General features: G+C 39.6%; 1 protein-coding gene across 1 annotated transcript; it reads right to left on the bottom strand.

Moving 5' to 3' along the window:
- Positions 1–2,059: 2,059 nt before the first annotated feature.
- On the bottom strand, positions 2,060–23,603 carry MTX2 (metaxin 2). The gene is made up of 9 exons (XM_010073967.1): positions 23,559–23,603; positions 22,539–22,585; positions 10,540–10,612; positions 7,401–7,477; positions 6,583–6,675; positions 5,850–5,888; positions 5,315–5,440; positions 4,591–4,667; positions 2,060–2,569 (listed from the first exon to the last, which is right to left on the bottom strand). Exons 3-9 carry the CDS (start codon positions 10,598–10,600, stop codon positions 2,359–2,361), a joined length of 684 nt encoding a protein of 227 aa, XP_010072269.1. The 5' UTR covers positions 10,601–10,612; positions 22,539–22,585; positions 23,559–23,603; the 3' UTR covers positions 2,060–2,358.
- Between the last annotated feature and the right edge of the window lie 703 nt (positions 23,604–24,306).

Below are 24,306 nucleotides of genomic sequence, written 5' to 3'. Positions count from 1 at the left end.
TCTAGATGAGACATTCAAAGTGGGTTAATGCATATGGCTACCTCAGTGGGGTTTTTTTTATCCTCTGAAGTTAAAAAGCTTGCTATATGTTACCACACAAAATTTGCAGTAACTAGCTGTTCAGCATTCAAAGTGTTGTATTACCAGTGCTTGCTATGCCTCACAGAAACCTTGCTAAAAATATAAAAACATGGTTTAATTCAATGCTGTTTCAAAGCAATTGCTAAAATTTGGTTACAAGTTGTCTAATTGCCACTGCAGCCTTGAAAGAGGAGGAATATATGCCCACTTGCACTTTTTCAGACTGTATATAAGTTAATGCCTGTGCATAGTTGGGTTTGGAAATCCATTAAGTAAATTACTCCTGTAGTTCAGTCTACTGGTAGCAGAACTGCCAAAACCACAGAAACTAGGTTAAAATCTTTACTCATGAATGGTGTAAACAGTAGGAGGTAAAAGGTAAATTTAATTGCTCTGGATTAAGATACTTCAATTTTCACACAGGATGTCCCCATCACTGTGGCACTGCTTCCTGTAGAGACTATTAGAGTGTTTTTCCTCTTAAAGTAGTATATATTATAATATTCTCTCCAAACTAAGAAAAACCCCACCACAAATTCTTTTCCAGTTTTTCCAGACGTTGCATTAATGCAGGAAAGCAGGTTCAAAAGAAATATGAGTTCTCAGCTACTGACTGCTTTGGTAACAGAAATTGTCACTAAGCAGTCAAGAGTTGATGGGGTTTAGTTTGAAAAGATATTCAACATACATGTGTGAAATTTTAAGACTGAGATACAGGACAAGGGCAGTTTTCATCTCCTAGTAAGACTGATTTGAATAAAGGCCAAGACCCCCCCTTACTCATAGATACTTCTGTGGATTTGACTCCAGTAGGGCTCCTATATCAAAAAGCAGGCAGTAAGGATTCAGCTCCATTTTCCAGTTGAGCTGACAAGAGTGGTTCCCTGCAGTAGGGATGCGTAAGCAGTAGTGATTCATGAGCCACGGAGTCAAGAGAGACCCAGCGAGTCCAAGGTATGCAGCAGCCTTCTGTTTTTTGAGAAGGAAATGGCAGACAAAAATCTCATGACCACTGCATAACTAGTTCAAGCCAGTAAGTATTCTGACACCAAGGAGCACAGTCAAAATAATGTATTTCATAGTAAGAAAACGCAATGGTTCCAGCTAGTCAAAGAGCCTGAGCTGTTTCCCACTTGTGCTCAGGACTTCCCGAGTGCACAAGGACTGTGTTTGTCACCAGCACATTCCTGGGGTTCTGGAAAAGTGTCAAATGCAACTGAGAAAACAAAACAGAGTGGTGCCATTTAATGTGTTTGAAGAAATACTACTCAGATTGAGTCCTTGACTACACAGACAGGAACTCTTCCTTGAAAAGTTCCACATCATCAGGGTTTTTGGAGCACCACAATGGTACTTCTTTGTTTGCTGCTGTATTACTGTGCCAACATGTACCACAGGATACGAGAGGCAGGAGGACCAAGACGTGCCAGCCACAGGCTCATACCAGGTCCTTTTGCTGTGAGAACCACCCCAGCAAGTACATCAAAGTTCAGAAGCAACGTTAACATACTGGAAGTGGAAGCGGTGAGATAGACGCTTATGTAGCAAATCCATTTATTAAAGAGCAAGACAAGCTGGTGATTAAAACTGGGAAATCATAGGAAGAAAAAAAATGTAAATCCAAAAACCAAAGGTGAACAAGAAATAAAAGCAGAGGCCGGACACACGTAAGACAAAGTAATGCCAGCCAGGAGCTACTTTGACATAAAAGAAGAACTGAATAAAATCACATCACTTGTCTGCCATGGAGCTCAGCTCCAAGACATTTTTGTCACCCAGTTCCCAAATGAATTTTGGCTGAGGCAGGCAAACTTAAGATCTCTAATGAGTACTTTCATTCATTTCCAGCTTAATAATTCTAACTAGTTTACCATACAACTATCTTCCAGGTGTCCTGCCAACAGGATCCCACTCTCATTAGCTACACAGATGTTAATCACATAGACATAAAACTTAGTAAGAAAAGCCTTTAGAAATATCAGAGAGAAACTTTTTTACGTATTTTATTTTTTTTAATCCATATACAATATTTTTCCAAGGTCACTTTTGAGTAAGTGGCATACAGGCTATTAAAAGGGAAGTGCCCATGCAGTTGTTTCAGGTTAAATGTGCACAGTATATTCTATAACACAAAAACTGCATTTAGAGGTTTTTCTTGCTACAGCATGATTTGGCATCTTCAAAAAGCCAACACACATTTCCATTCTCAGAATAAATCCACTGAGCAACAAAACTCAAAACTGAAATGCAATCCACGCCAAGCACCAAACAAGGTGCTTATCTCAGTAAGGACCTCTTAGCAGATCGGGCTGCACCAGACGTAGAGCTGTCCTTATCATGACCCTCAAAGTACTGCTGCTCTATTCGCCTACAAAAGGCTGTGAGGTTACTGTAGTTTTTCACTTTTTCAGAGAGTTCATCAGTGATTAGTTGAGTAGTAAGGATTGTGAAGAGATGTCCAAATACCAGAGCATCCAATTCAGTTGGTCTGAAACAAACAGAAAAAAGAACAGGTATTTTGGATCAAGAAAAACCCCGCTGTTCTGAATAACTTTTAGACAGCCACACAACCTAAGAATTGGGAAGAAATCGGACAACACTGAACTTGCCAAATGTATGAAAACTGTGTAGACAGTATATAAGCAGACTGCTAGTTTCTTAGTATGGCATCTTTCTTTGCTTTTGGTAGCTTGGAAATATGGAAATAACACTTTTTAGAAGGGGCAGAGTTACTGATCCAGTATCAAATCATGCCCTTTAGTCCTGTAACAAGGGTAAATGCTTATCAGTCTTCTGGGGGTTTTTCTTTTTCCTCTCCAGATGTATATAAAAAAAACCCAGCTATTATCTCACAAAAAAAAAAAAAAAAAGAAAAAGAGGAGTCGGGGGGAAAGCATAAATCCCCTATTCTCTTTTTGTGCTTTTCAATAGTCAGGAACTATTCAACCAGTAAGAAAAGAAACTCCAAGGTAACAGAAGCTAGAAACATCTCTTTTTGAAAGGGGACTACACAGAAGGAAACAGGTATTTTGGGAAACAGTGGTCTGTTGAACGTTTGCAGTCCTACCTTAATTTAGGTAGAACCCTTCTGATTTGTCACCTTGGACCTTTGTATATAGTAGCCCCTGTGCAAATAATTTTTTTTCAAATATATTAATAACTGAAGAGTCCTTCTTCACTAGTGTTCAAGGTAAGCAGCATGAGGGGTTTTTAACTGATAAATTTGCCTTTCTATTTGTGGATCACTAAGAACTCTCCAGTGGAGATGTGGACCCTTGTATAACAAACTTAAATCTGGCAGCAACAGGCTACTTTTCTTATTTACCTCCTACAGACTCCCAGAAGTCACTGCCTGAAAAATACTGGACTAAGAACACATACTTTCTTAGTAATATTTCAGCTAAAAAGCTTAAAGGTTGAAACTTTACCAAGGCCTGGTTAACAAACAGCAAGAACAAAATCCCCAAGCTACAAAACTTCACAGATACTAAAAGAAAATTTAAGAGATCCTATGTTTAAGAATGTTTTGAGAAGATGCAATTCAAACTTGTCTTCTATAATGCGTATTTCTGTATCCACTCAATTTACACTACCCACCTAGTCTCAGCTTGGAAAAGATTAAAGGGCAAAGACACATGCAGAAAAGTAACCAAGACCATATGCTGCCTTTTGAAGACATCTCCCTGTCCAAATGTAGTTAACTCAAGTGCAGACCTGAGCATTTCTAGTCTGGTCTATGCACAGGAGACAAGAGACCTAATGTGATGTTATTTAAATCCATAACATTTCAAAAATATTGAATTACGGGAGAGAAAAAAAAATAAAGAAAAAATGCATTTTGCAATTGGGAGAAACGAGTAAAAGCAGAGGACATCTCATGAAGGCCAAGCTGTTCCTTTTTTCTTCCCTGGGAATGTGAATCTTAGTTTTCACTTTGCAACTGATTCTTTGTTGATAAGAGGCTAACTCCTCCTTTAGTTCTTACAACTCACAGCACCCTCACGCTAATTCAGTTCATAGCTCAGAGCTGTCCCTGGTGTTAACAAGGGCAAGGGAAGCTGTCCTGGTCAGGCCGGCATGACGTACATTCATTCCCCTGTACCTCTTAGAGAATGTTACCCAAGAAATACAGGCAAAGCTTTAAATGTGTCATTTTTAATAAGAAACTAGCTGTATGAAGGTGTACATTTGTAGTCTACATAAGTTGTGGTAGACTCTGTAGAGAAAACAAGCAGGAGTAAAACTAAATCTTAAACAGAAAAAAAAAAAAAAAAAAACAAAACCAAAAAAACCCACCACAACAGAAACTTACAGAAACTTTCCTTTTAAAACCTTTAATTACTTATCTCGCTTATATTCCAGTCACACATTTGTATTTCCTCAACTAATCACGTAGGTTTAAAATAAAACAGGAGTTTTCCATACATATATATATATATGTGTGTGTGTGTGGATGTATATCTGCATCTCACATTCCTGGACGTAGTATTTCAGTAAAGAGTAACTTACTGCTTATTGAAGAAATATGGTTGTGTTCCTAATCTCTGGGAGAGAGCCTGACAACACTGATCTACGTCTTCAAGCACCTATCAAAACACACAAGAGATAAAAGATCCGTATTGTCATGAGATACCAACATTGCAAAAAATAACCTCCTTACTGTATTTGCACTGGTGGTCAGAACAAGGAACATACAACGTTGGAACACCAAAAGGTGTTAAAGTCAGTCAGACCTACACAGTAGGCAGGTAGCTAAGAGTTACTGTATCTAACATTTGATGTAAAGTGATTCTGATTAAGTGCTTCCCAGAACATTTATACTTAGCTTAATTAAAGGTACTAACTTATACCTAAAAATTGTCCCCCCCCAAGACCTCTGACAAGGGAAGCCGCAATCCTGCAAAGCATGCCTATTAATGCCATACAGGAAGTGTGGCCATAACTTACAACCTATTTTCAGGACTGCAGCCTAAACTAACATCACCAGAGACATACACTCCTGGTGAAACATCCTTCCTTCCCACCCCATCAGGTTGCACATAATTTAAGATCTATTGCTGCTGAAGGCAAATACCTGACTCCAGATAATGTTTTAAGTACAGAATATAATTTTTACTACATCTGTTTCACAAAAGTGTTACTCTCCAAAGCCTTTTTTTTTTAAAAAAAAAAAAAAAAAAGAAAAGAAAAAATAAAACAAGGTAAAGAAATACGCTTCACTTCTCATACTGACCTGTTCAAGCGTCTTTCCAGCCCATCCAATGGCTTTCATCTTTCGCCTTACCTCCCATTGCTTCTGATAGGACAAAATGCGGTTAAGAGGCCATGGGTAAGGAGAGCCATACCTTGGGTGAGTAATCTGGGTTTAGAAATGGAAAGGCATGGTGTTATCATATAAGAAAATACAGATACCTCCATGCACAATAGCTAATATTCAAATATTTCTATCAGAAAAAGAACTGTAAAAGAGAAACGGAGTTGTGTGATATGCTGTAATTATTTGCACAGAATTTATAGTTTGCAGCATGACCATTTAAAACTTTTACTTCAGAAATATATACAAACCAGTATCTATTCTGCAGTCAGCTACCTCCAGTAATGACACAACTTCCCTAAAATGTATATGCAAGCAAAATTGAAGTGAAAAGACTGTATCATTAATGGTATAAACCTCAATATGTTTCATTTATGAGTAGGGACTTGCAATTGTGAGCAAAAGTGTTTTCTCATTAAATTTTAATTAAGATAAATGCTGCAGAACCACTCACCTCCTCTACTGTAACATCATCACACCATTGGAGATAGAGCTGGGAACAGAAAGAACACTTACTGAAACTTCCTAATAAAGGAGAATACAGCGACAATCATTTCTCGCTCGTAGAAATTTCTATTCTATATTAGATTAAATTTCCATTTCATTCCTCCTGTTACACCTCTGAATGCAGAAAATAAATTAAAACTGGAAGGCAAAAGCCCAGTTGCTAGTCCTTACTTCACCAGTGCCAGGACCAAGCTGAGACAGAAGGCCCACCCCCACTGCCCACAACTCAGCACACAGGTTACCAGCCCTCAGCTCCCCAGCGTTTCCAACACTGTTCCCACACTGGGACCGCGTCACATTAGCTGGCCACGGGCGCACACGGCAGGGGATCCCAGCCTCCCACTAGGTGCATGAGCACGCGTGCTGTGGAAGGTGATGGTGGGGTGCCTGACCAGCTGCAGGATGGGGCAGGATCCCAGGAACCACTGGCATTTTCCAGTCGGTTACTTCTACAGCTACGTGACACACTTCAGTCAGGGCACTCATACGTGTGGCTTGCGTGTACAAGAATATTTCAGCAAGCAATGCACAGGGTACTGAGTTACTCCTGCCTCCTTTCACCTCAAAAGTTGGCGACCTAATTTAAGAACAAGCAGTATTTCCAATATAGGGGAAAATCCTAAAGCTTTCTTGCTTACAGTCACTTGTGTAAGTGTGTGGAGTTATATGGTTTGCTGTACCTCTGCTGTCAAGAGCATATTATTGACTAATTCCATGTAGGCTTTCATCTCAGCTTTTTGGACTTCATCCAACCCATCACTGAGAGAATGGCCCTTATGGGGAAAAGAAAAAAAAGACACACAAGTAAGAAAGGATATTGGAATATTCAGCAATGCCTGACCCAAGGACCTCCGAAGTCAATGAGCTTTGGCTCAGATCTGGATCTCTTACATAGCTCGATAACAAATTACATATGCAATTTTTATATACAGTGTCCTTTAGAATTAAAAAGAAACCTTTGTAATGTAACATAGCTAATCTACAAGAAATGTAGACTATTATCAGTTATAGATGAACACAGCTTGAGCACACAGGCTTCCTTTGGCAAGAAGTAAACACAAATTTACATCTGTGATACAGCTTTATCAACTGCTCGGTGAAAGGACAATACTATTTAAAATATAGGAGAGGGTTGGTGGGAGAGAAGCAAAGGCAAATTTGAACAGTATCTGACACTTCAGGATTTAAACCAGTCAGTTCTGGGTTTAAGAACTCTGAGACCCACAGACAGGGCATGTAGTAAGACAGTCTCAGAAACTGGCACTGCTATGCAGCTATCCCGCATAGAATTTACTTCCAGAATTTGAGTAAATGACAAAGAAAAACATTTCCACCTCAACAAACTCCTATTCCAGGATATCTTTCTTTTAAAATGGCACTAGATTTCTACACTGTTTTAACAAATTAAGTAACATTCCAGCAGAGCACACCAAATCAGCACAATGCTAAACAGGATTAACATGCTATTCACTAATTGATGAAAACAATGTACTATTACCTTGGCTTTTACAAACTGGACTATGGGCCCAAGTTCAGAAACTACTTGATTTCCCACATGAATAAATGGTACTTTGCCTGTAAAATGAGAAATGTATTTTAGTAGAGCTTTTTATACCTGTAAAACATCATTTACAATTTTCAAAGCAATTAAATATTGCAGGCACATCTGAACAGAAGTGGGTTGTTTTTATTTTTTTTTCAAATGAGCACAGGTAAACCTCCAACATACAAAGTGTACCCAGCAACTGTTTGTAGTAACATCTTCCTCGTGATCTTCCTCCTCCTGAACCTCTTCTACATGCAATACTTGCAATTGTGTATTTCAAAGTTATTGGGTGAGATCTATTGACTTGTATTTTAAAAATGGATTTTGCTTTGCTGGAAAGACTTAATTCAGTGTTCCTCTGAAGTACAGCTGGGAAATCCCAGGGAAGCAGACAGAGCCCTTGGCTAGTTTTACAACCTGACGCGTTCCCACCCTCCCTTTCTAACCCACCAGCAGGGAAAGGGCTGCTGAAAGGATGATGGGAGATGTGGCACTGTGCCCAGGAGAGCAAGCAGGGCGAAGTAAGACCAAATGCACACTCAGCAAGGCAGGGTCCTGGCTCTCCCTCCTCTGGTACTTCAGATTTCCAACAACTGGGCCAGGCAGCTCCTGCTGGCTGCCCCAGTCCTCACTCCCTAGCCATCAGCTGGCATTTTCAATTTCCCATTGTCCTGGAGTCAGGAAGAGGTTCTTGGTATGAGACCCACAGCTTCACCATCTGTGGGGCTAGGACGGGGAAGGAGTTTTTACATCATCACAGAAGCAAAATGAGGTTAAAGCTTAATACAAGTAAGGCTCAACGTTCAGTCTGCAAAGCTGAGCCCCGAGGGACCAGTATGGAACAGGGCTAAAAATGGTCACTCCTCAAAAGGAGACTGGGAAACGACTGTGTCGCTGGTGGAACCTGTCAGGGTGTGAAGGGCTCCCGAGTCTGTACGCACCACCTTCTCTGCTTGGCAACTTTCCTTAGACGCGGAACTGAGCCAAAGCTTTAAGGCAGGCAGAGACAGAAGAGGAACCCTGTTACACACAGCAGGCCATGAAGCACAACAGAAGTTGCCTTATGCCCCTTTTCCCAGCCATCAACGTGTGAAGCTGAGTTTTACTCAGGGTTGCTTGTCCTACGAATCTTCATCCAAGTCCAACTGACAAACATCAACCTTATATTTAAGACTCAATCTTTTAGGATTATTTACATGATTGAAAGAATCCACAGAATGGAGAAAAATGCTGGATGTTTTGTATTACTGACAGCATCCTCAAGCCCAAAGGCAGTAAACGAGCCTGCCCAGTGCAGTGGGGCACAGCACCCTTTTACTTTCCCATTCTTGCTGTGGGCAAACTCTGCTCTTGACAGACAGCCCAACGGGCAAGATCAGTACCTGCCTGACTCCAAATATGTTATTATTAATACATTCACAGAACACAAAAAACCCACCGTTTGGCCTAGCTCAAACACAGTTCATGCAGATTTATTAATGGTCTTTTTCATGAGATTCGCTTCTCACTGGCTCAGTCAGCCTAGGGGTAATAAATGAAGTGCATCACACCAACAAAGGCTTCATCTGCATCCACACGCTGCACGTTGCGGAAGGAAACGCAGACCCCTCTGTGCTGCAGGATTCAGCGGTTTCAGTCAGACTGTACTTCACACTAAGACAATCCTTTGGTATCATACTTTTGACTCCTTCAGAATGGGTTTTGCCATTATGACTATGAGATAAATAACCTTCCCCCCAAAACAATGAGATGCAAATCTTTGCCTGCTGCTGCTGCTGTGAGACAGAGGGTGGTGGGCAGGAAGAAGGGAACAAATGAAAACCTTGTCTGAATTATCGTCAAAGAACCAATATAAAGCAAGGAAATGGGGCAGGCAAATAAAGATAATGAATCCAGGAATAACGGCAAAAAAAATACATGTACTTCTACCTACATTTAAAATTGAAGCAGTATCACTCTCCCTCTTTTGCTCCTTGTTTTCAGCAGACTAAGGAAGTGTTCAGACCCAAATTACAACATCAGATGCCAGCAAGCATGGATGTGGGGTGCAAGTGGCAGAGAAGCGAGAGCATGCAACTGTCACCAGCCCTATTCCTGCGCATGCAAGACACTCCTCTGTGCATGGATTCAGCATTTCAAAGCTACCTTTATTTACTAACAAATAATTTATATATCTCCAGATTTTGCTGTTTTTTTCACTGCTGCAAAGCAACTGGGTTTTTTTTTTTTAATAGCAAAATTCCACTGCTTTGACCAAAATATCAGTAGCAGCAGAAGAACCCACACCGCTGGTAGACATATACTGACAGGCGCTTCCATGAGGCAGTCATCAGCCAGAGACAGGTAACTGATAAGTCAGTACCTCCTCACACAACAAAAAATCTGGGGCAGAGTGCAAGGACTGCCAGACTTTTGCGCCCTGCATTCAGCAATTCTCTCTGATTTTTAGGCAACCTTCTGAAGCTGGCCTCTGGACGTTTTTAGGCAGCCAGTTATCTCTAGCAAAGGGTAGGTTCTGTACCGTTCTAATAATTTATTGTTGGCGGGTTTGGATTTTTTCCCAGACAGTCTCGTGGATCAGAGGAAGATTCAAAATCACCTGTCACCCTTAACAGTGACAATGCACCCTTCAGTCTTCTCCTATATCAACATCCTGGCAATCACCTCCCAGACAGGGTAACAAAAGACAATCTTTCTCCAGTGTTGTCTCACCGCAGCAATGGGAAAATATAACAGCATTCACTGGAATATTCCCTGGATGCAGAATAAAGCTACTTTTGGAAACGTATGTCTTTCTGCTTCAGGATACAACCGCTCTCAGGCATTTTAGAGAACATTCACACCAGGCATTTGAACTGTCTGAACGCTTTATATAGCTGCTGCATTCACGGGCACAGTTACACGTTGTGCCAATGTTACTTTGCATTTGACTGTTTTAATTGTTTGCAGAGGAGAAACTGCACTGGAGAGGAGGGGGGAAGGCAACCCACACACAGCAGCACTGACCAACTGTTATCAGCCAGACAAGGTGCAGTTGCCATGGTATCAAAATGGAGGTAAACGTAGTAATCTAAATGAAGGCCACACTTACCAGATGGGGACATGTACTCGGCATTTGCCCTGCAAACCACCCGGATTGGCAGATTGCACATTTGCAAAAAGGCCTGGAAACAAAGAGTCACATTTAAAAAGCATTAATACACCAGTGACAAACAAATGTGTTCTTCTCAATACATTTGACTACATTTTAGCTAGTTCCTAGCACACACTTATAAAGTATAGCGCCCTGCATCCTGCTTTTAGGCAGAAAGAGGGGTAGGTAAAAGAAAAAGAAGGTTTTTTAAACTCTGTTGGACAACTATTTATCATCCAGTCATTTACTGGAATTCTTCTAATGAAACTTCATCTATTTTTACCTCTTTTTCAAGATGAGCAAAGAAGCATTATCTGACAGACATAACTAGTGCTGTGGCTGTACAAGATAAAGTGATTTTGCCCCTCCTAAAAATCATAGTACTTCTTCTGGCTAAAGCTGGCTGACCAAGTTCATGTTTTGTAACATGGCAAACGCATACAGCCCCTTTCCACATCATATTTACATTAGCTGCCAGAAGTTTCACTCTATGATACTGTCAGAGTACAAGTCTACTTTGGGAGGATGTGCTTGTGAATCATGGAGAGCATAAGTGATCGACTTCCCATATCTTTCTATCTGTAACCTTAGATTCAAAGCATTTGCAGTAGGATAGCGATTTTTGTCTCCACCTGCCATCACTACAAAATCCTCAGTATGTTTCTGTTGAATACCAAGATACCAAGAAAAATACTTGCAATTTGGACAGAACATGGCAAATAATGAACCTCTTGATCTCTAGAGTCTCTCTCAACTCAGCTAAGTCCTATCACTCATTTTGTTTTTGCAATTAAACAGGTCACAATTCCAGATGCCAGAATTACACCTATTTATCCACAGTGGCTTAAGGTGAAAAAAGTCTACACCAAGAAGGCTGCCACCATGAAGAAAAATGCTGCTGTAACATGAGCCTCCTTCTAGCTCTTTAGGTTGAAAGATTTGGCAGTAAACTGCACTCTCACAGCTTTAGATGCTCAGACATCACAGACATCAAAGTAACCTAAACCTTATCCTTGAGATTGCACACCTCTGCACTAAATGAGACCATAAAGCATGAACTAACACTGGCATCAGCCCTGTTCCTAACTTTACAGCTTCTGTAGTATCCATCAAGTAAACAAAACCAACCTCAACAACCCCTCTCGTCTCCCTGCGCTCTTCAAGTCCTTTATTCCCAAACCCTAACCCAATCCAGGGAGAAAAAGCCAAAAGCTTTGGTCCTTTCCCAACCAAACACAAGAATTGCACAGTCCTTTATAACATTTGGCTCTTGCAGGTTTAGATGACCTAACTCAAATCCAAATCTCAATTTAAAGTGAGGAACTACAGTCACAAGTTGCTACACAAGACATTGAATACGGCTGACAAGAGGCCACCTCAGAATGGTGGAGGCTCTGCAAAAGCCAGCTGAAACGTGGGTTTCCGTATCTTTTTATTTCCCCAGCCTAACTCGAACTTAAAGCACTGCTTGGGAGCCAATTACTATACATAAACATGCAGACAGAGAGATAGATAAACAGATACATAAAGAGAGGGTACTAGTCATGGTCAACATAAGCCAAATACTGCAGGTCCTGCACTATTTAGCAATAAACTGGCCTCTTCACCCCAATTAGAACCTCTATTACTGCTTAAGGGTGCAACTATCACCCAAAGAAAATACAAGGCACTGACTGCATTTGATACCACCCCACTTTCTAAGACTGTGCATCCACCAGAGTCCATCAAAAATTGACACTCTTCCTGTCTTAGCATCCCAAACTCCATGCAAACAGTAAGAATACCCAAAGGACTAATTCTTAAACAGGAATTTAAGGCATTGGTGTGTCTCGGTCCTAAAACTCTTCCTTTGCCTGCTGGCTCTGCAGGACCTAGCAATATCCAGGCTGTTCCAGGTACTGTTACATGCATCATGTCTTCTGCCCAAATTGGGGCTTCATACGCAACTTCTTTGGAAATAGTTAAGAGACAAGAATGCAGAGACTTTAATAGGGATTAAATACATGGTCCTATTGCATTGCTGGACACAATCTAACCCACGAAAAACACAGACTCAACTGGTACACGGACTTCGTTCTTCTGAAAGCTCTACCAGTAGCTAACAACATCATCTCAACAGTACCGTGCTGCAGCGGAACAGATGGCATCAAACAACAGCTCCAAAGAACTTCATCTTTGGGTGGAAGGAGTGAACTTCTACCATACTACTTAATCCTTAGCTGTTGAATTTCATCTCAAAAATATGTGACGTTTCATTTGGTCTAGGCTTACCAAATGAATTTCTTTCACAGTAAGGCACTAAATTAACTCTGCAATTCTGCATTAAGCTAGAGATTAATTTTGTAACTGCCATGTACTATTCTCACTGCAAGTTCAGAAGAAAAAAAGTCTGAACTGCACTGGAGTTAGGGCAACGCATGAATAACTCAGGAGCTTGCAAGTGCAGAGACACATTTAAGCAAAAGGAGGTAAATCAGAGAACTATTTTTACTTTTTCACATCAGCATGTCAAAACCAAGACCCACTGGCACCTACTGTACATCGTATTGTACATTGACTCCTACATAATACAAGGTTTCTACCAAAACCACAGTTTGTGACAGTGAAAAACAGTCCTCAGCAGAGGCTGAACTATAAATAAATAAAATCTTTTCAATGTAAAGAGTTCAGCCACTTTTCCATAAAAAATCTGATTCTCACCTTTCTGTCTCCCCTTCTCCTCAATAGACATCTGCAGACCAAGGAATATCAAACTACATTACATTTGGCAGGGAAATTCTACCTTAGCCTCTGGCCTAGTGCAAATGGGATTGAGAACATGTTGCCATTTTGCCATCTCGGAAGTGCAACCACGCTGGGTCTGTGTGCCTTTTTGCACTTCATAAATAAAAGAGGAGAGAGGAGGTTGAACTAGAACTGAGTTCTTATGTGGGAGCAAATATTAACTAAATAAAAATGCTCTCTACTCTGCGTAATAAGGCACAGATTCTACCAAGCTTAGAAGTCAAGTCTACCCTCACTGAGGTTAAAAAATAAAAAAAATAAAGACCCTAAAGTACACACCAAACCAAAAACCTGGTTGGAATAGTCGTCTCCAGATCTGATGAACATTTTGTAGATGGGAGACCACAACTGAGCTTGAGAAACCAAAGAGAGATTCAGGATTAAAATAGGGCAGATCCATCTGGTTCTGCGTTCACCCCAGTGGTCCTCCTACGAGGTTTAGAAACACTGGCCACTGGAGCTGCCTCTCCAGCAGCCTTACAAGGCCTGTTCCAGCAAACCCCTTCAACATCATGCCAACACCTATACCACTTCAATCTTTGTCCATATTTAGGATCGGCTTTAAGATGAGTGGTGAAATAGTCATGAAATACAAAAACATGAGAAAACAGAATAGTGAAAGAGTTGATGACAAAATTCTTAAACGCCACACAATAAACCTAAAAATAATATTTTAAAAAATTAAAAACTGCTATTACATCTTTAAAAAGGTAGAAGCCCAAGGAAGTAAAAGACCAATATGCTGAGCTGTAACTTGTATCCAAAGCATGACCTATTCCATTTTAAATGCTCCTTATATATTATTTTGCAGGAAAATGAAGGAAAGCTCCACAACATGAGAGAAGTTTAATCCTTATTAGATCCACACTGATGAACTAATCACTACCTAGAGAAGTAGGCCAGTATCCATTTCTTGATTTAGCTTAAACTAATGGTCCACTGGATAGCCTTCAACTTGACTAAAAAATACATGTCAGTTAGTAAGAGGAGAGAGTGCTATCTCAAACTATGAGGGCTCAGCCTAAGAAATAAGCCTTACAATTTACATTGCTATGAAGAGTACTTAGATTCTTTCATTGATGTAACTGACAGGCACTGGAAATTATTAGTAGTAACAACACAGGTGATTTTACTTTTCGAGCACAGTGAATGCATTTCATATTTATGGAAATTATGGTTTATTTTAGAAAAGAGATGGACAAGTATCGTGACCAATGCATTCTTATAAATACCCACTGCCAGAAAACCTCAATTTTTTTTTCTGATGCATTCAACTAGATAAATTAGATTTTAGACAATAACTGACGTTAGACAGTAAGTGGCATGAACCACTACCACAATAGTTGAAATTAGCACAGATCAAAGAAATATTACAGAGAGAAAGAATATAGGACAAAGCAGCAATTTTTGAGAGTCTTTATCTCATTTAACACTTTAGTTCAGTGATCAAGGGAGGATTTGTTCCCTTTTTGACCACTCATGGAGAATGTCAAGAACCAGCACGTTTGTCATGCAGATGGTATCAGATCACCATGGCTTCCAACTCTGATAAAAGATGCAGTGGAACACTGATTATTCTATCTCAGAGCATCTCATTTCCCTTTTGGTACCTCACATACATAATCTGAGCAGGCAAGTAAACCCTTGCTTTTCTTGTGAGAGTAACCATCAGCAAATGGGAGTGAGCTCAGCTCCTCTTGAGTGCTTTTGGAGTGAAGGGCAAGAGACTGAAGGCTGAAACCACCCCAGTGCAGTTCTGCTGAGATTTATGAAGATATCAACACTCCTTCAAAGACACGGCATCAAAAGCTGACCAGTCTGAAAGATCAAGGGCCTAGTCTTATTCTAGTACATCAGAGATTATTGTTAACATCATAAATTTGGCTGGCCAACTTAAAAAGGGACTGAAAGGGGCCAATTTAATTCCAAGAGACACATAAGACAGTTAATCAAGCCCTTGTGAAAATTCACCGGAAAATGGTAAGCAAGACAGTAACAGTGGAACTAGAAACAAGACACTTAACCGGGCACGGCCTGTCATACCTTGCAAAGATGCTTTTAATACCAAAGAACAGCATTAAATTTCCTGCTCTCTTCTCCTCTGGAAAGAAAAAAATATACTAGCACAGAACGAACAGAGTGACTATTGTAGGCCACAACCTGGATCTCCTCCAGCACCTAGGATTCTCATGCAATAACACTACAGCAGCTGCAGTTCTTCAGAACAGGAAAAAAAGAAAAAAATAGCTCTCATGTCTGCAGTAAAACTGATACACGTTACTTCATCTAAAGTTTTCCGGTCCAAAGTAATTGTAAAGATGTTCACTGAGAATGTTTATTGATACTTTAAAAACAACTCTTCCAAACAAACTCTAAGCACAGAAAGGAGTTTTTTTGGAAATGATAAACATTTTTTTATCCTTAACACCTATCCAAAGAGTTAACTATTTGGATCTATTCATAAAGAGGAGGGATTCACATTCTTATTTCCTCTTGCCCATGTTACAATAGATCATGACATGACTGCCCAATAGACTTTACACAAATAAAGGAAACTTTATGCAAGCATAAATATACAGAATTCACTACAACTGAAGGATGTCAAACCAAAACACTCAGGCTTTTAAAAGGAGTAAGTTCATGGCTCATACTAGTTAATGCAGCATAAAACAAGGGTAATGAAATCTCAGATTGGGAAAAACTAAGTTTATTCCCCTGGCATCAGCAGGAGTGCCTCCTTTATCCATATGTTCCACTGGTTATTTGCATTTCTGTAATTTTAAAAACAGGGGCCCAATTTGTTGTGCAGTATCAGCACTGGTTAATGACTAAAGCAGACTCCTGGAAATCTGTCCAGTTTAGTAACTTATGTTCAATGTAATGTCTGCTACAAACACTTTTCTCTAAGTTATTTCTGGAACAAAGTCTGGCCTTTCAATGAGGTTTATGTGAGAAACAGATAAAGGTATTAACAAATGAAAGATTGTGCTTAATAGGGTCTGTCAGCTTCTCTCCCATGCAGGCTCTCTACCTCTCTTCCCTGCAGGCTAACAGTCTCCCCTCTCATGCTCTTCTAGCCCCTCTACCTCTAGCACCACCTACTCTGCCGGCACGGAACCGGGAAGGGAATCGAGAAATGTGAACAACATATTTTTAGTAATGCTACCTCTCTTCTTCCAGACTGAAAGCACCGAGGCTACAAAGTTGCTACTGCCTCTGTGCACCTTTTTAAGGGGAGACTTTGCTGTAGACAGGGAGGTGGAGAGTTGCTGCAAGTCCATAAGTAGAAACAGAGAAGAGGGAGGAAAAAAGGTGCCACCAGATGAATTATGTCTGGCCTTCCCTGACCTCCCGATATTTACTGTTATAGATGAGTTGTGAGAGTGAGGACAACAAATTGAAGAAACAACATGGAGAAGCCTCTTGGTGCCTTTCATGTGCTACTGCACGTGGATCCACACAGGACTACGATTTGCATTGCACTGCCTTCTCTTCCCAGAGAGCAGCAAGAGCCACTCTGTTTGCAAAGTCAGAACAGAACAAGACAGGTCATATTTTTCCTGCGAGAGAACAAAGTATGAGGAACTATGTAAAAAAGGGCTGATAGGAAGCTTTGAGGTGACACTTGTTACAAAATTAATCAACAATCTTATGCCTATCATTCATTTTAATCATGGCAGGTGACACCCCCTGCCAGAATTACCGAGTACATTTATAACAACAGCATTGCTTAAAGAACACAATCAACTTAAGGCTTGTGTTGTTTTCTTATAGCCTGCCCAATTTCAAATTCAAAATGTAGGTAGTATGTTGGATTGCAATTATCTAAAAAAAAATAATCAGTCACCTTTGTGCTGCTTTAGCACAGTTCAAAAGCCCCGAGCCCAGAAACCATAGCCAGCCATGGGGCAACTCAGCCCACCCTCTCCCTCCTCACACAACTGACATTCTCATCTCCACTGCTGTTGCCGCCCTCAAAACAATACAAGAAAATGATGCCATTGCGTCTTCCTGTGATGACAAGGATGGAAAATGAATGTGCATGAAATACAATGGGAAAGAATATGAGAACAGACAGGGGAGTTTTGTATTTATTCCTGCAGTTAATTGTTTTAAGTGCCATTTTTACTCTCATTCTCCCTTCCTCTTTGTCCTCCCCAGCTAAGGAAGGGCTGTTTGGACACCATCAGTTGGAAACATAACACACATCAGGCAGCGAATCACTCTGTCAGAGCTCCATGACAATGCTCTCCTCTTCCCCTCCAGTCCCCTCTCAGAATACATATGAGCAAACACATATACTCATTAAAAATGAGTTACAACTTGATGTAAATCATATCCAGATTTCAGTTTCTGGGATCAGAGGCAAGAATGAAATTACTTATGCCAAGACTCAAATAGTTCACAACTTACATCCCCACATGAGGAATACTATTTTCAGATGGCACACTCCAGGCTTCATTTGAAGAAGACACATTCATGATTAGTTTTTAATAAAGAACAAGCCATTCCAAGCCATCTCTTATTCAGCAGCACTTCTAAAAGCACTCGTACAATGCTGTCATGAAGAAAGAGTGAAAGGCGCTTTCTGTTTTCATTTTTACATTATTTCATGAGCATACAAAGGACAATATGTGATGAAAACTAAAGAGTTATTGTCTACTTTATTGCAGGAACACATTTTAAAATTAAAAACCATGAAAAAATCTACAGAATAATTCAGTTTTCATATCAAACAGCTGCAGACCCTGTAACTGAAATAGTGTGTCTAAGGTTATAAATGAAAACTGTTCAGTATCATTCTTTGAGTGACAGATTAAATTCCTAATCCAGTTATGGTAATGACCACATTTGTATTTTAACATAAATTAAGAGCTTAATTATATTTGTGACTATTTTAAACAAAATAACAAATTCCTTTGTACCTGTGAATGTAATTTATAGCAAAGCCACGTTCATTCTCCAAAACAATCTATTTTACACTGCAGCACAACACTGCTCTAATGGTATAATGTAATTCTTGTTGTAGAATACGGAAAGAGTAGATTCACTGGTAGCACAGAGGTTTTGAAGATAAATGAAGATGCTATTCATTCAGGGGTAATTTCATCTTAGAACTATATGAAAGATGTTTCACTCACAAACAGTACCTGTATGGCTTGGGATTTAAGCGTGTTTTCAGCTACAATGCAATGCTGCTAGATTGATTATGTTGATACTGCATTTCTCATCAAGAGGAATTCCAGCTTTTATTCTCTTTAAAAAAGAAGATATTGTCAGATTTTCATTTCAGTACTAAGCCTTTGTTCAAGCCTCAGCAACAAGTTCAAATTTCTGCTAACGTTTTGTCTACAGAAAAACCAAACCACAATTCATACACGCCCCTACAAAAAAAAAAAAATCTGTCACGAGCAATTAATCATGTGTGATTTACACATTTATTTGATTACTTGTTGAAGTAAATAAGCAGTTGGTCCCTGTAACACAATTTTAAATTGCCCAAACATCCTTCTGTCATTCAGGACTAAGAACAGACAATTCTAAATGCACTTTCCTGGAATATGTTAAGACCATTTACAAGGACATCAATTGCACAAGCAATTAATACATATCTTCACATAATGAGCTGCAGGCTCTATAACCTCAAGACAGCTATGAGAATTTCCACAATCCTGAACACTTTAGACAGCCTTTTAAGCAAGACTCTGAAACTACCTGCATAAAGATTTCAGAAGAACCTGTAATAACAGAGGCAGTCTCAACATCCACATTCCTCCTCCCTACAAGTCGGAACAGTGCACAGAGATGCTCAGCGCTGCCATTTGAAGCAAGAGGCCTGGCACAGCGCAGCTGTATTAACCCCCTCCCTCCTACTCAGCCACAGCCCTTCCACCCAGGCACTGAACAAAAGGGCTTTACCTGCACTGGGCGTCAAAAGGGAGACGGGGCCTGGACAGGCTCTCTGCTTCAGACTGAAATATACTCTCCTGTGGTAATACAGTTTTAATCCACTTAAAACTCCATTTTTCCCTCCTTGAAGTTGTGGAGTTGTTTTGTCATTGAAATACAGTTGTGTATTTGCTTCTGGTTTTTGGTGGCTTTTTTTACCATGATAAGACTGATTCTGTATAATGGAAGCTGTACAATAAATGAGCAGAGAATGGTTTTAACCATGAGTCGTGTTACCCAGGAGGTGTACGTGTTTACATTAACAGGAACAGGGCTGAATATCTCACAATAAGAACACAGCCTTCATTATACGTACAATGTTCTCTTTCCTGTAGCCGGATAATCATTACTGATTAGTATTTTCCCTTGATTTTAATTCCTTTGCAGTGAAAATAAAATGTCATTCAATATCAAAATTCTTCAACCTAAGATCAAATGGGTTTCAGTTTCAGCGGGACTGTATAATACACTACTTTGAGTTAACAAACAAGGAGTGTAAACATCAAGACGTTCCAGGGATAATGCACTAGCTCATTTGAAGCTATGTTGCATTTTCAGCAAATATAAAGAATCTGAATCTAGTAAAAGACAAAGGAATTGTTGATTTAGTCTGTTTCCAAGAACAACAATGGTCAGAAGAGGAATTAAAAAACAAACAACAACAAAAAACCCTACCAGAAGCAGCATAGAGGTTCCACAAGATGAGAGGGATTTTTCTGTTGGTTGGTTTGGTTGGGTTTTAACTATTGAAGGCACCACCACAGTCACTTAGCAATTCCCAGAAGACTCTGTTCTCCTGTCTCTTGTCAGGAGTCCAGATTTCATTGCACAATGAGAAGTCGTTAAGTCCAATCATTACTAAAACAGCAAGACTCAACCAACTTCCTATGTTCAATCTGCAGCCCTCACTACTCATTAATTTTAAAAAAATATGCCCGTAACAGTCTGTTGCGCCTACACTGAGAGTAACTTGCCCTGCTGTCTGCTTGGTCTGCTCTGTTGATAAGAGGTACGTGAAATGTCATCTGTATTGCAGGGTTGTCAATTTTAAAACAGTCAACTTTTAATGTAATTACTTACTATGGCACTGGATTTCATTATTTTATATGTTGCTATCTGCATATATATCCTCTGAGAGCTATCCTAGAGCAGCCTTATGAAGAGGTGCTCTAAGGAGATTTTAAGAAAGACCTGAAAGATCAGTTGCAGCACATTTAGTTATGAACCATGTTCCTTAAAGATTTAATGGCGACTGACTACGTGCTCTTTTGATCAGAGAGACTCAAAATTCTGATATGTTTTCACCACATGGAAGTTCAACAAGCCATGAACAAGACATGTATCTGCTCTGGTGATATTCATGTGCCCCAAATCAGTAACAGGGGAAAATGGAATGCTAGTGGTGGGAAAAAAGTCCCAGGTACCAGCTCCTGTTTCTCCTCCTATCCCCCATTCCCATTTCTTCCTCAGGAAAAGAACCTGCTTCAAGCAATAAAAAAAAGCAAAAAGATATCCAGTAAAAAGATACACAGGCTCTCATCAAAATAAAAAGTAAACTGTGAAACAGAGGAACTCAGCAATTTCCTTACACAAAACACACCAATATATTTAAAGCTTTCTGATCACTAAGCTGGTGATACATAACTACAGATCCTAGTGTCATTTCAAAATGGACCAAAGACACCAAGGATAGCTACTCTTTCGCAGCCACAACCATGTTACACAGATTCTTCAAAATAGATCTGATTCCCCAATACAAAATTGTTCTATAAAGTTTAAGATCAGATATCTGACAGAGCCATATTTATAGTCATAGTTACTATCAGCTGTCCAGCTAGAGAATATTGAAGAAAAGCAAGGATTTTTAATATATTATAGTTAATTTATCATCTAAATGACATGTGTAGGATAACAATGGAGTGGAAACATAAAGCAAAATGATGCATTAGAAAAGGAAATTTTAGGGTTACATTGTTGTTGCTTTTTTTTGTGTTTTAAATACAAGCCATACCTACATGTATTGTTAGATGGTAAGAAAATCCATGAGAACCACAAAAAATAAAGTAAAAAGCTGGAGTAAAAAGGAACACTGAGATCAAGTGAGCAACAAGAACCCTTATTTGCATTACTGTGAGGCACGATATAAAACACATTGCCCAAACAAATAAATACTGCCCCATTTATTTGGTGTATCAAAGACGATTCATCTTTCCAGCAATGAATAAAGGTACCTCCTTGCTGTGATAGAATTTACTCTTAGAGGTATTTCCTAGATGGCCATATTGGACAGAAAAAAGTTAAGAGATCCTGGAAGTAGTTAACCATGATCAAATGATCCTAGCCTTTTTACTGGTAATGTCCGTTACCGTCTTTAAGTGTCCCACTTTGGCTGAATGAGATGTGACCTTTTTGGATAGACCTCAAAAGACTGCTTGCTCTAGCTGCTCTGAGCTAGACCACACACAAAAAGCAAGAAGCAGGGGAACAGTGCAACTCCCTACTACGCAAAGCAGCAGCAAAGTTGCTTTGAAGCACAGGAACCTTATAGACGTGCTGCTCACCACCACTTCTGACAGCCAGGCCCTCTCTACTAATGGGGAAAACATCCCCTCGAGATTTGGGGTTACTGAACCTAGCAGGTTAATGGAGTTTACGCAGACTTCACAGCCACAGAGGTGCTTTTAAGTCAATTAGAGATGCAAGCTTGTCAATTATATGGACTATTTTTAAAACCACATTGCATCTCAACTCTGTATACATGATGAAATTGAGAAAACCTATGAGAGACACACAGAGATTTGATGCCTACGGCATGAAGCAAATATGCCTCAAGTTTGTGTCAGTATTAGCTTTGAGAATGAAATAACCAGCAAGCATCATGCAAGATGTTATAAAAGGAACTAACATACAAAGTGACAAAAGATGGGAACCATGCACAGTTCCCAGAGTAGGTAGACAACCCCATACTGTACAAACACAGACCAACATAAATATGAGTACAAGCAGTAGCACTCTACATAGGACTCTCAAAACACTCATGTCCTCTAGGCTATGGCACTTCAGTGACAATGTAAAGCACATCAGATACAGGAAATAAGTCATTGATTTTGACAGAAATAATTCTTAAATTATTCATTTATCTAAATACAGTTAATTTAGCTACATAATAATTCAAAATGTAAAATGGAATTAGCATATTTAGTTTAGAAAATATTATGTTTTACCTGAACAGCAAGGGAAGATGCATTATCAGAAAGCAAAATTTGTTCTTCTGTTGAAAAAAACAAAAACCACAATTACAAAAAATAGTGCCCATTTAGCTACTGACCTGTAACTGTAAGCCATTCTGGGTTGCATTTCTTATGCATAAAACAAGGAGCACATATATAATTATTATGCAGCTGGACTAGAAAACCTGTGATATGAATATTAAAAAAAGAAAAGAGAAAAAGAAAGAATACCAGGAATATTTCTCCTGCAAATGCAATTGCCTTTATCATACATTACCAACAACGTACAATAAAAAAAATGCTCACAACTAAAAACCAAATGCTTGAGTTTTATGCCAATTACTCTTCTTCTAATCAAAGTTAAATAAAACCGCATCTTCATAACTCCTCTGGCTAAAAAGTAAAAGCATTCAGAAACCTATGAAAGCAGCTTGCAGTTAATATTGCACACTATGTCTAGGTCTGTCACACAAAAGAAAGATGACAAGTTCACTGCAATAAAAATTCCATGCTTAGAAGACTAGGGCTGCTACCTATTAGTCTTCATTACTTTGCAGTCTTCTGACAACTGTAGCAGGCTGCTGAGCCCCAAATGGGGGACATAATGTGATCTGATGATATATGAAGAGCTGCTAAAGGGAGCCTGAACCATCCTAGCCTATACATTTTAACAGTTCCTTTTTACTGAGAGCCCACTTTACCACAAGACTTCAAAAATCTGCTGCCTCAGCTATTGGTGCAGTAAATCTGCCAACCATGCCTGCAACCACATCATTTTACACTGCCTACAGCAGCCAATATAATGAGTCAATAATAAACCAAGGACCTTATAGGCCACGAATAGTTGGTTTATATTGGCAGATGCAAGCGTAGCTAAAACCTCTGACCAGACAAACAGCACAAAGGACTCTTTTAACAGTTTCTGTGCTTCCTTGCAGTTAATTATCTTAGTGCATATTTAATGTGTTTTCTAAAAATAAAGTAGTTATTAATTGCAAAAAACAGTGTACCCACCCTTCAGTTGCTGATACAATGCAGCATTTTCAGGCCAAGGCTCTGCGGCTGTGGAAAGAAGAGGAATTAATTAAGCAAGCCAAACAATGGGCTTGCAGATGCTAAATGAACACAAACTTTAGCTAGAGCAGGAACTCAAGCTACAACGATGCTGATGCAAGATTTAACCTGCCCCAAAAATGTCCCACTGTCACTCTCTTCTCTTGTACTTCTCTCCCACTCACAGACGGACGATGCAGAAGAGAAAACTAAATCCCAAAATTTAATATTGCAAGAAAAGGTGAAGTTCAAGCTATGTTACAGAATGGCCTTGTAATTCTCAAGCAGCTGAAGCAGCTATTTTCCCTTCAGCATAAAGACATCCTTCTGCACATTCTCATCACAATTCTGTCCCCTCTCAAGAGTAACTATTTATTAAGGTACTAAACAAAGAATTCTGGAAAGAACAGAACAAGACACAGAGGAGAGGTACAAACCTCCCAACCAAGCATGAAGAATGCTTTGGGGAAATGGAAAAGGTTTCTGCCTTTTACAGTTGTGTCCTCACTGGTCCTATATATTACCCACAAAGCCAGGTGCTCAGGCATGTCAGAAACCTACCCACCAGGACAACTGGGACTACCTACTGCTTTAAATGATGTACTGGTCAACCCTAAAAGGGAATGTCAATACGCATTAAAAAACCCGCATCATCAGTTGTTCAAAACAGTTGAACAGCTGTTAAAAAAAAAAAAAAAAGAGGGGGGAA

This window comes from Pterocles gutturalis, unplaced genomic scaffold, assembly GCF_000699245.1.
Source record: "Pterocles gutturalis isolate BGI_N339 unplaced genomic scaffold, ASM69924v1 scaffold197, whole genome shotgun sequence".
NCBI classification, from domain to species: Eukaryota; Metazoa; Chordata; class Aves; order Pterocliformes; family Pteroclidae; genus Pterocles; species Pterocles gutturalis.
This window is presented reverse-complemented; position numbering and strand designations above follow the sequence as displayed.

Excerpts from the sequence above, each read along its gene's own strand:
- MTX2 (XM_010073967.1), bottom strand. The coding sequence starts at position 10,600 with ATGTGCAATCTGCCAATCCGGGTGGTTTGCAGGGCAAATGCCGAGTAC. Across the intron at positions 5,441-5,849 it reads ATGATGTTACAGTAGAGGAG|ATTACTCACCCAAGGTATGG; the intron begins GTGAGTGGTTCT and ends TTCTAAACCCAG. Across the intron at positions 2,570-4,590 it reads CCATATTTCTTCAATAAGCA|ACCAACTGAATTGGATGCTC; the intron begins GTAAGTTACTCT and ends TGTTTGTTTCAG.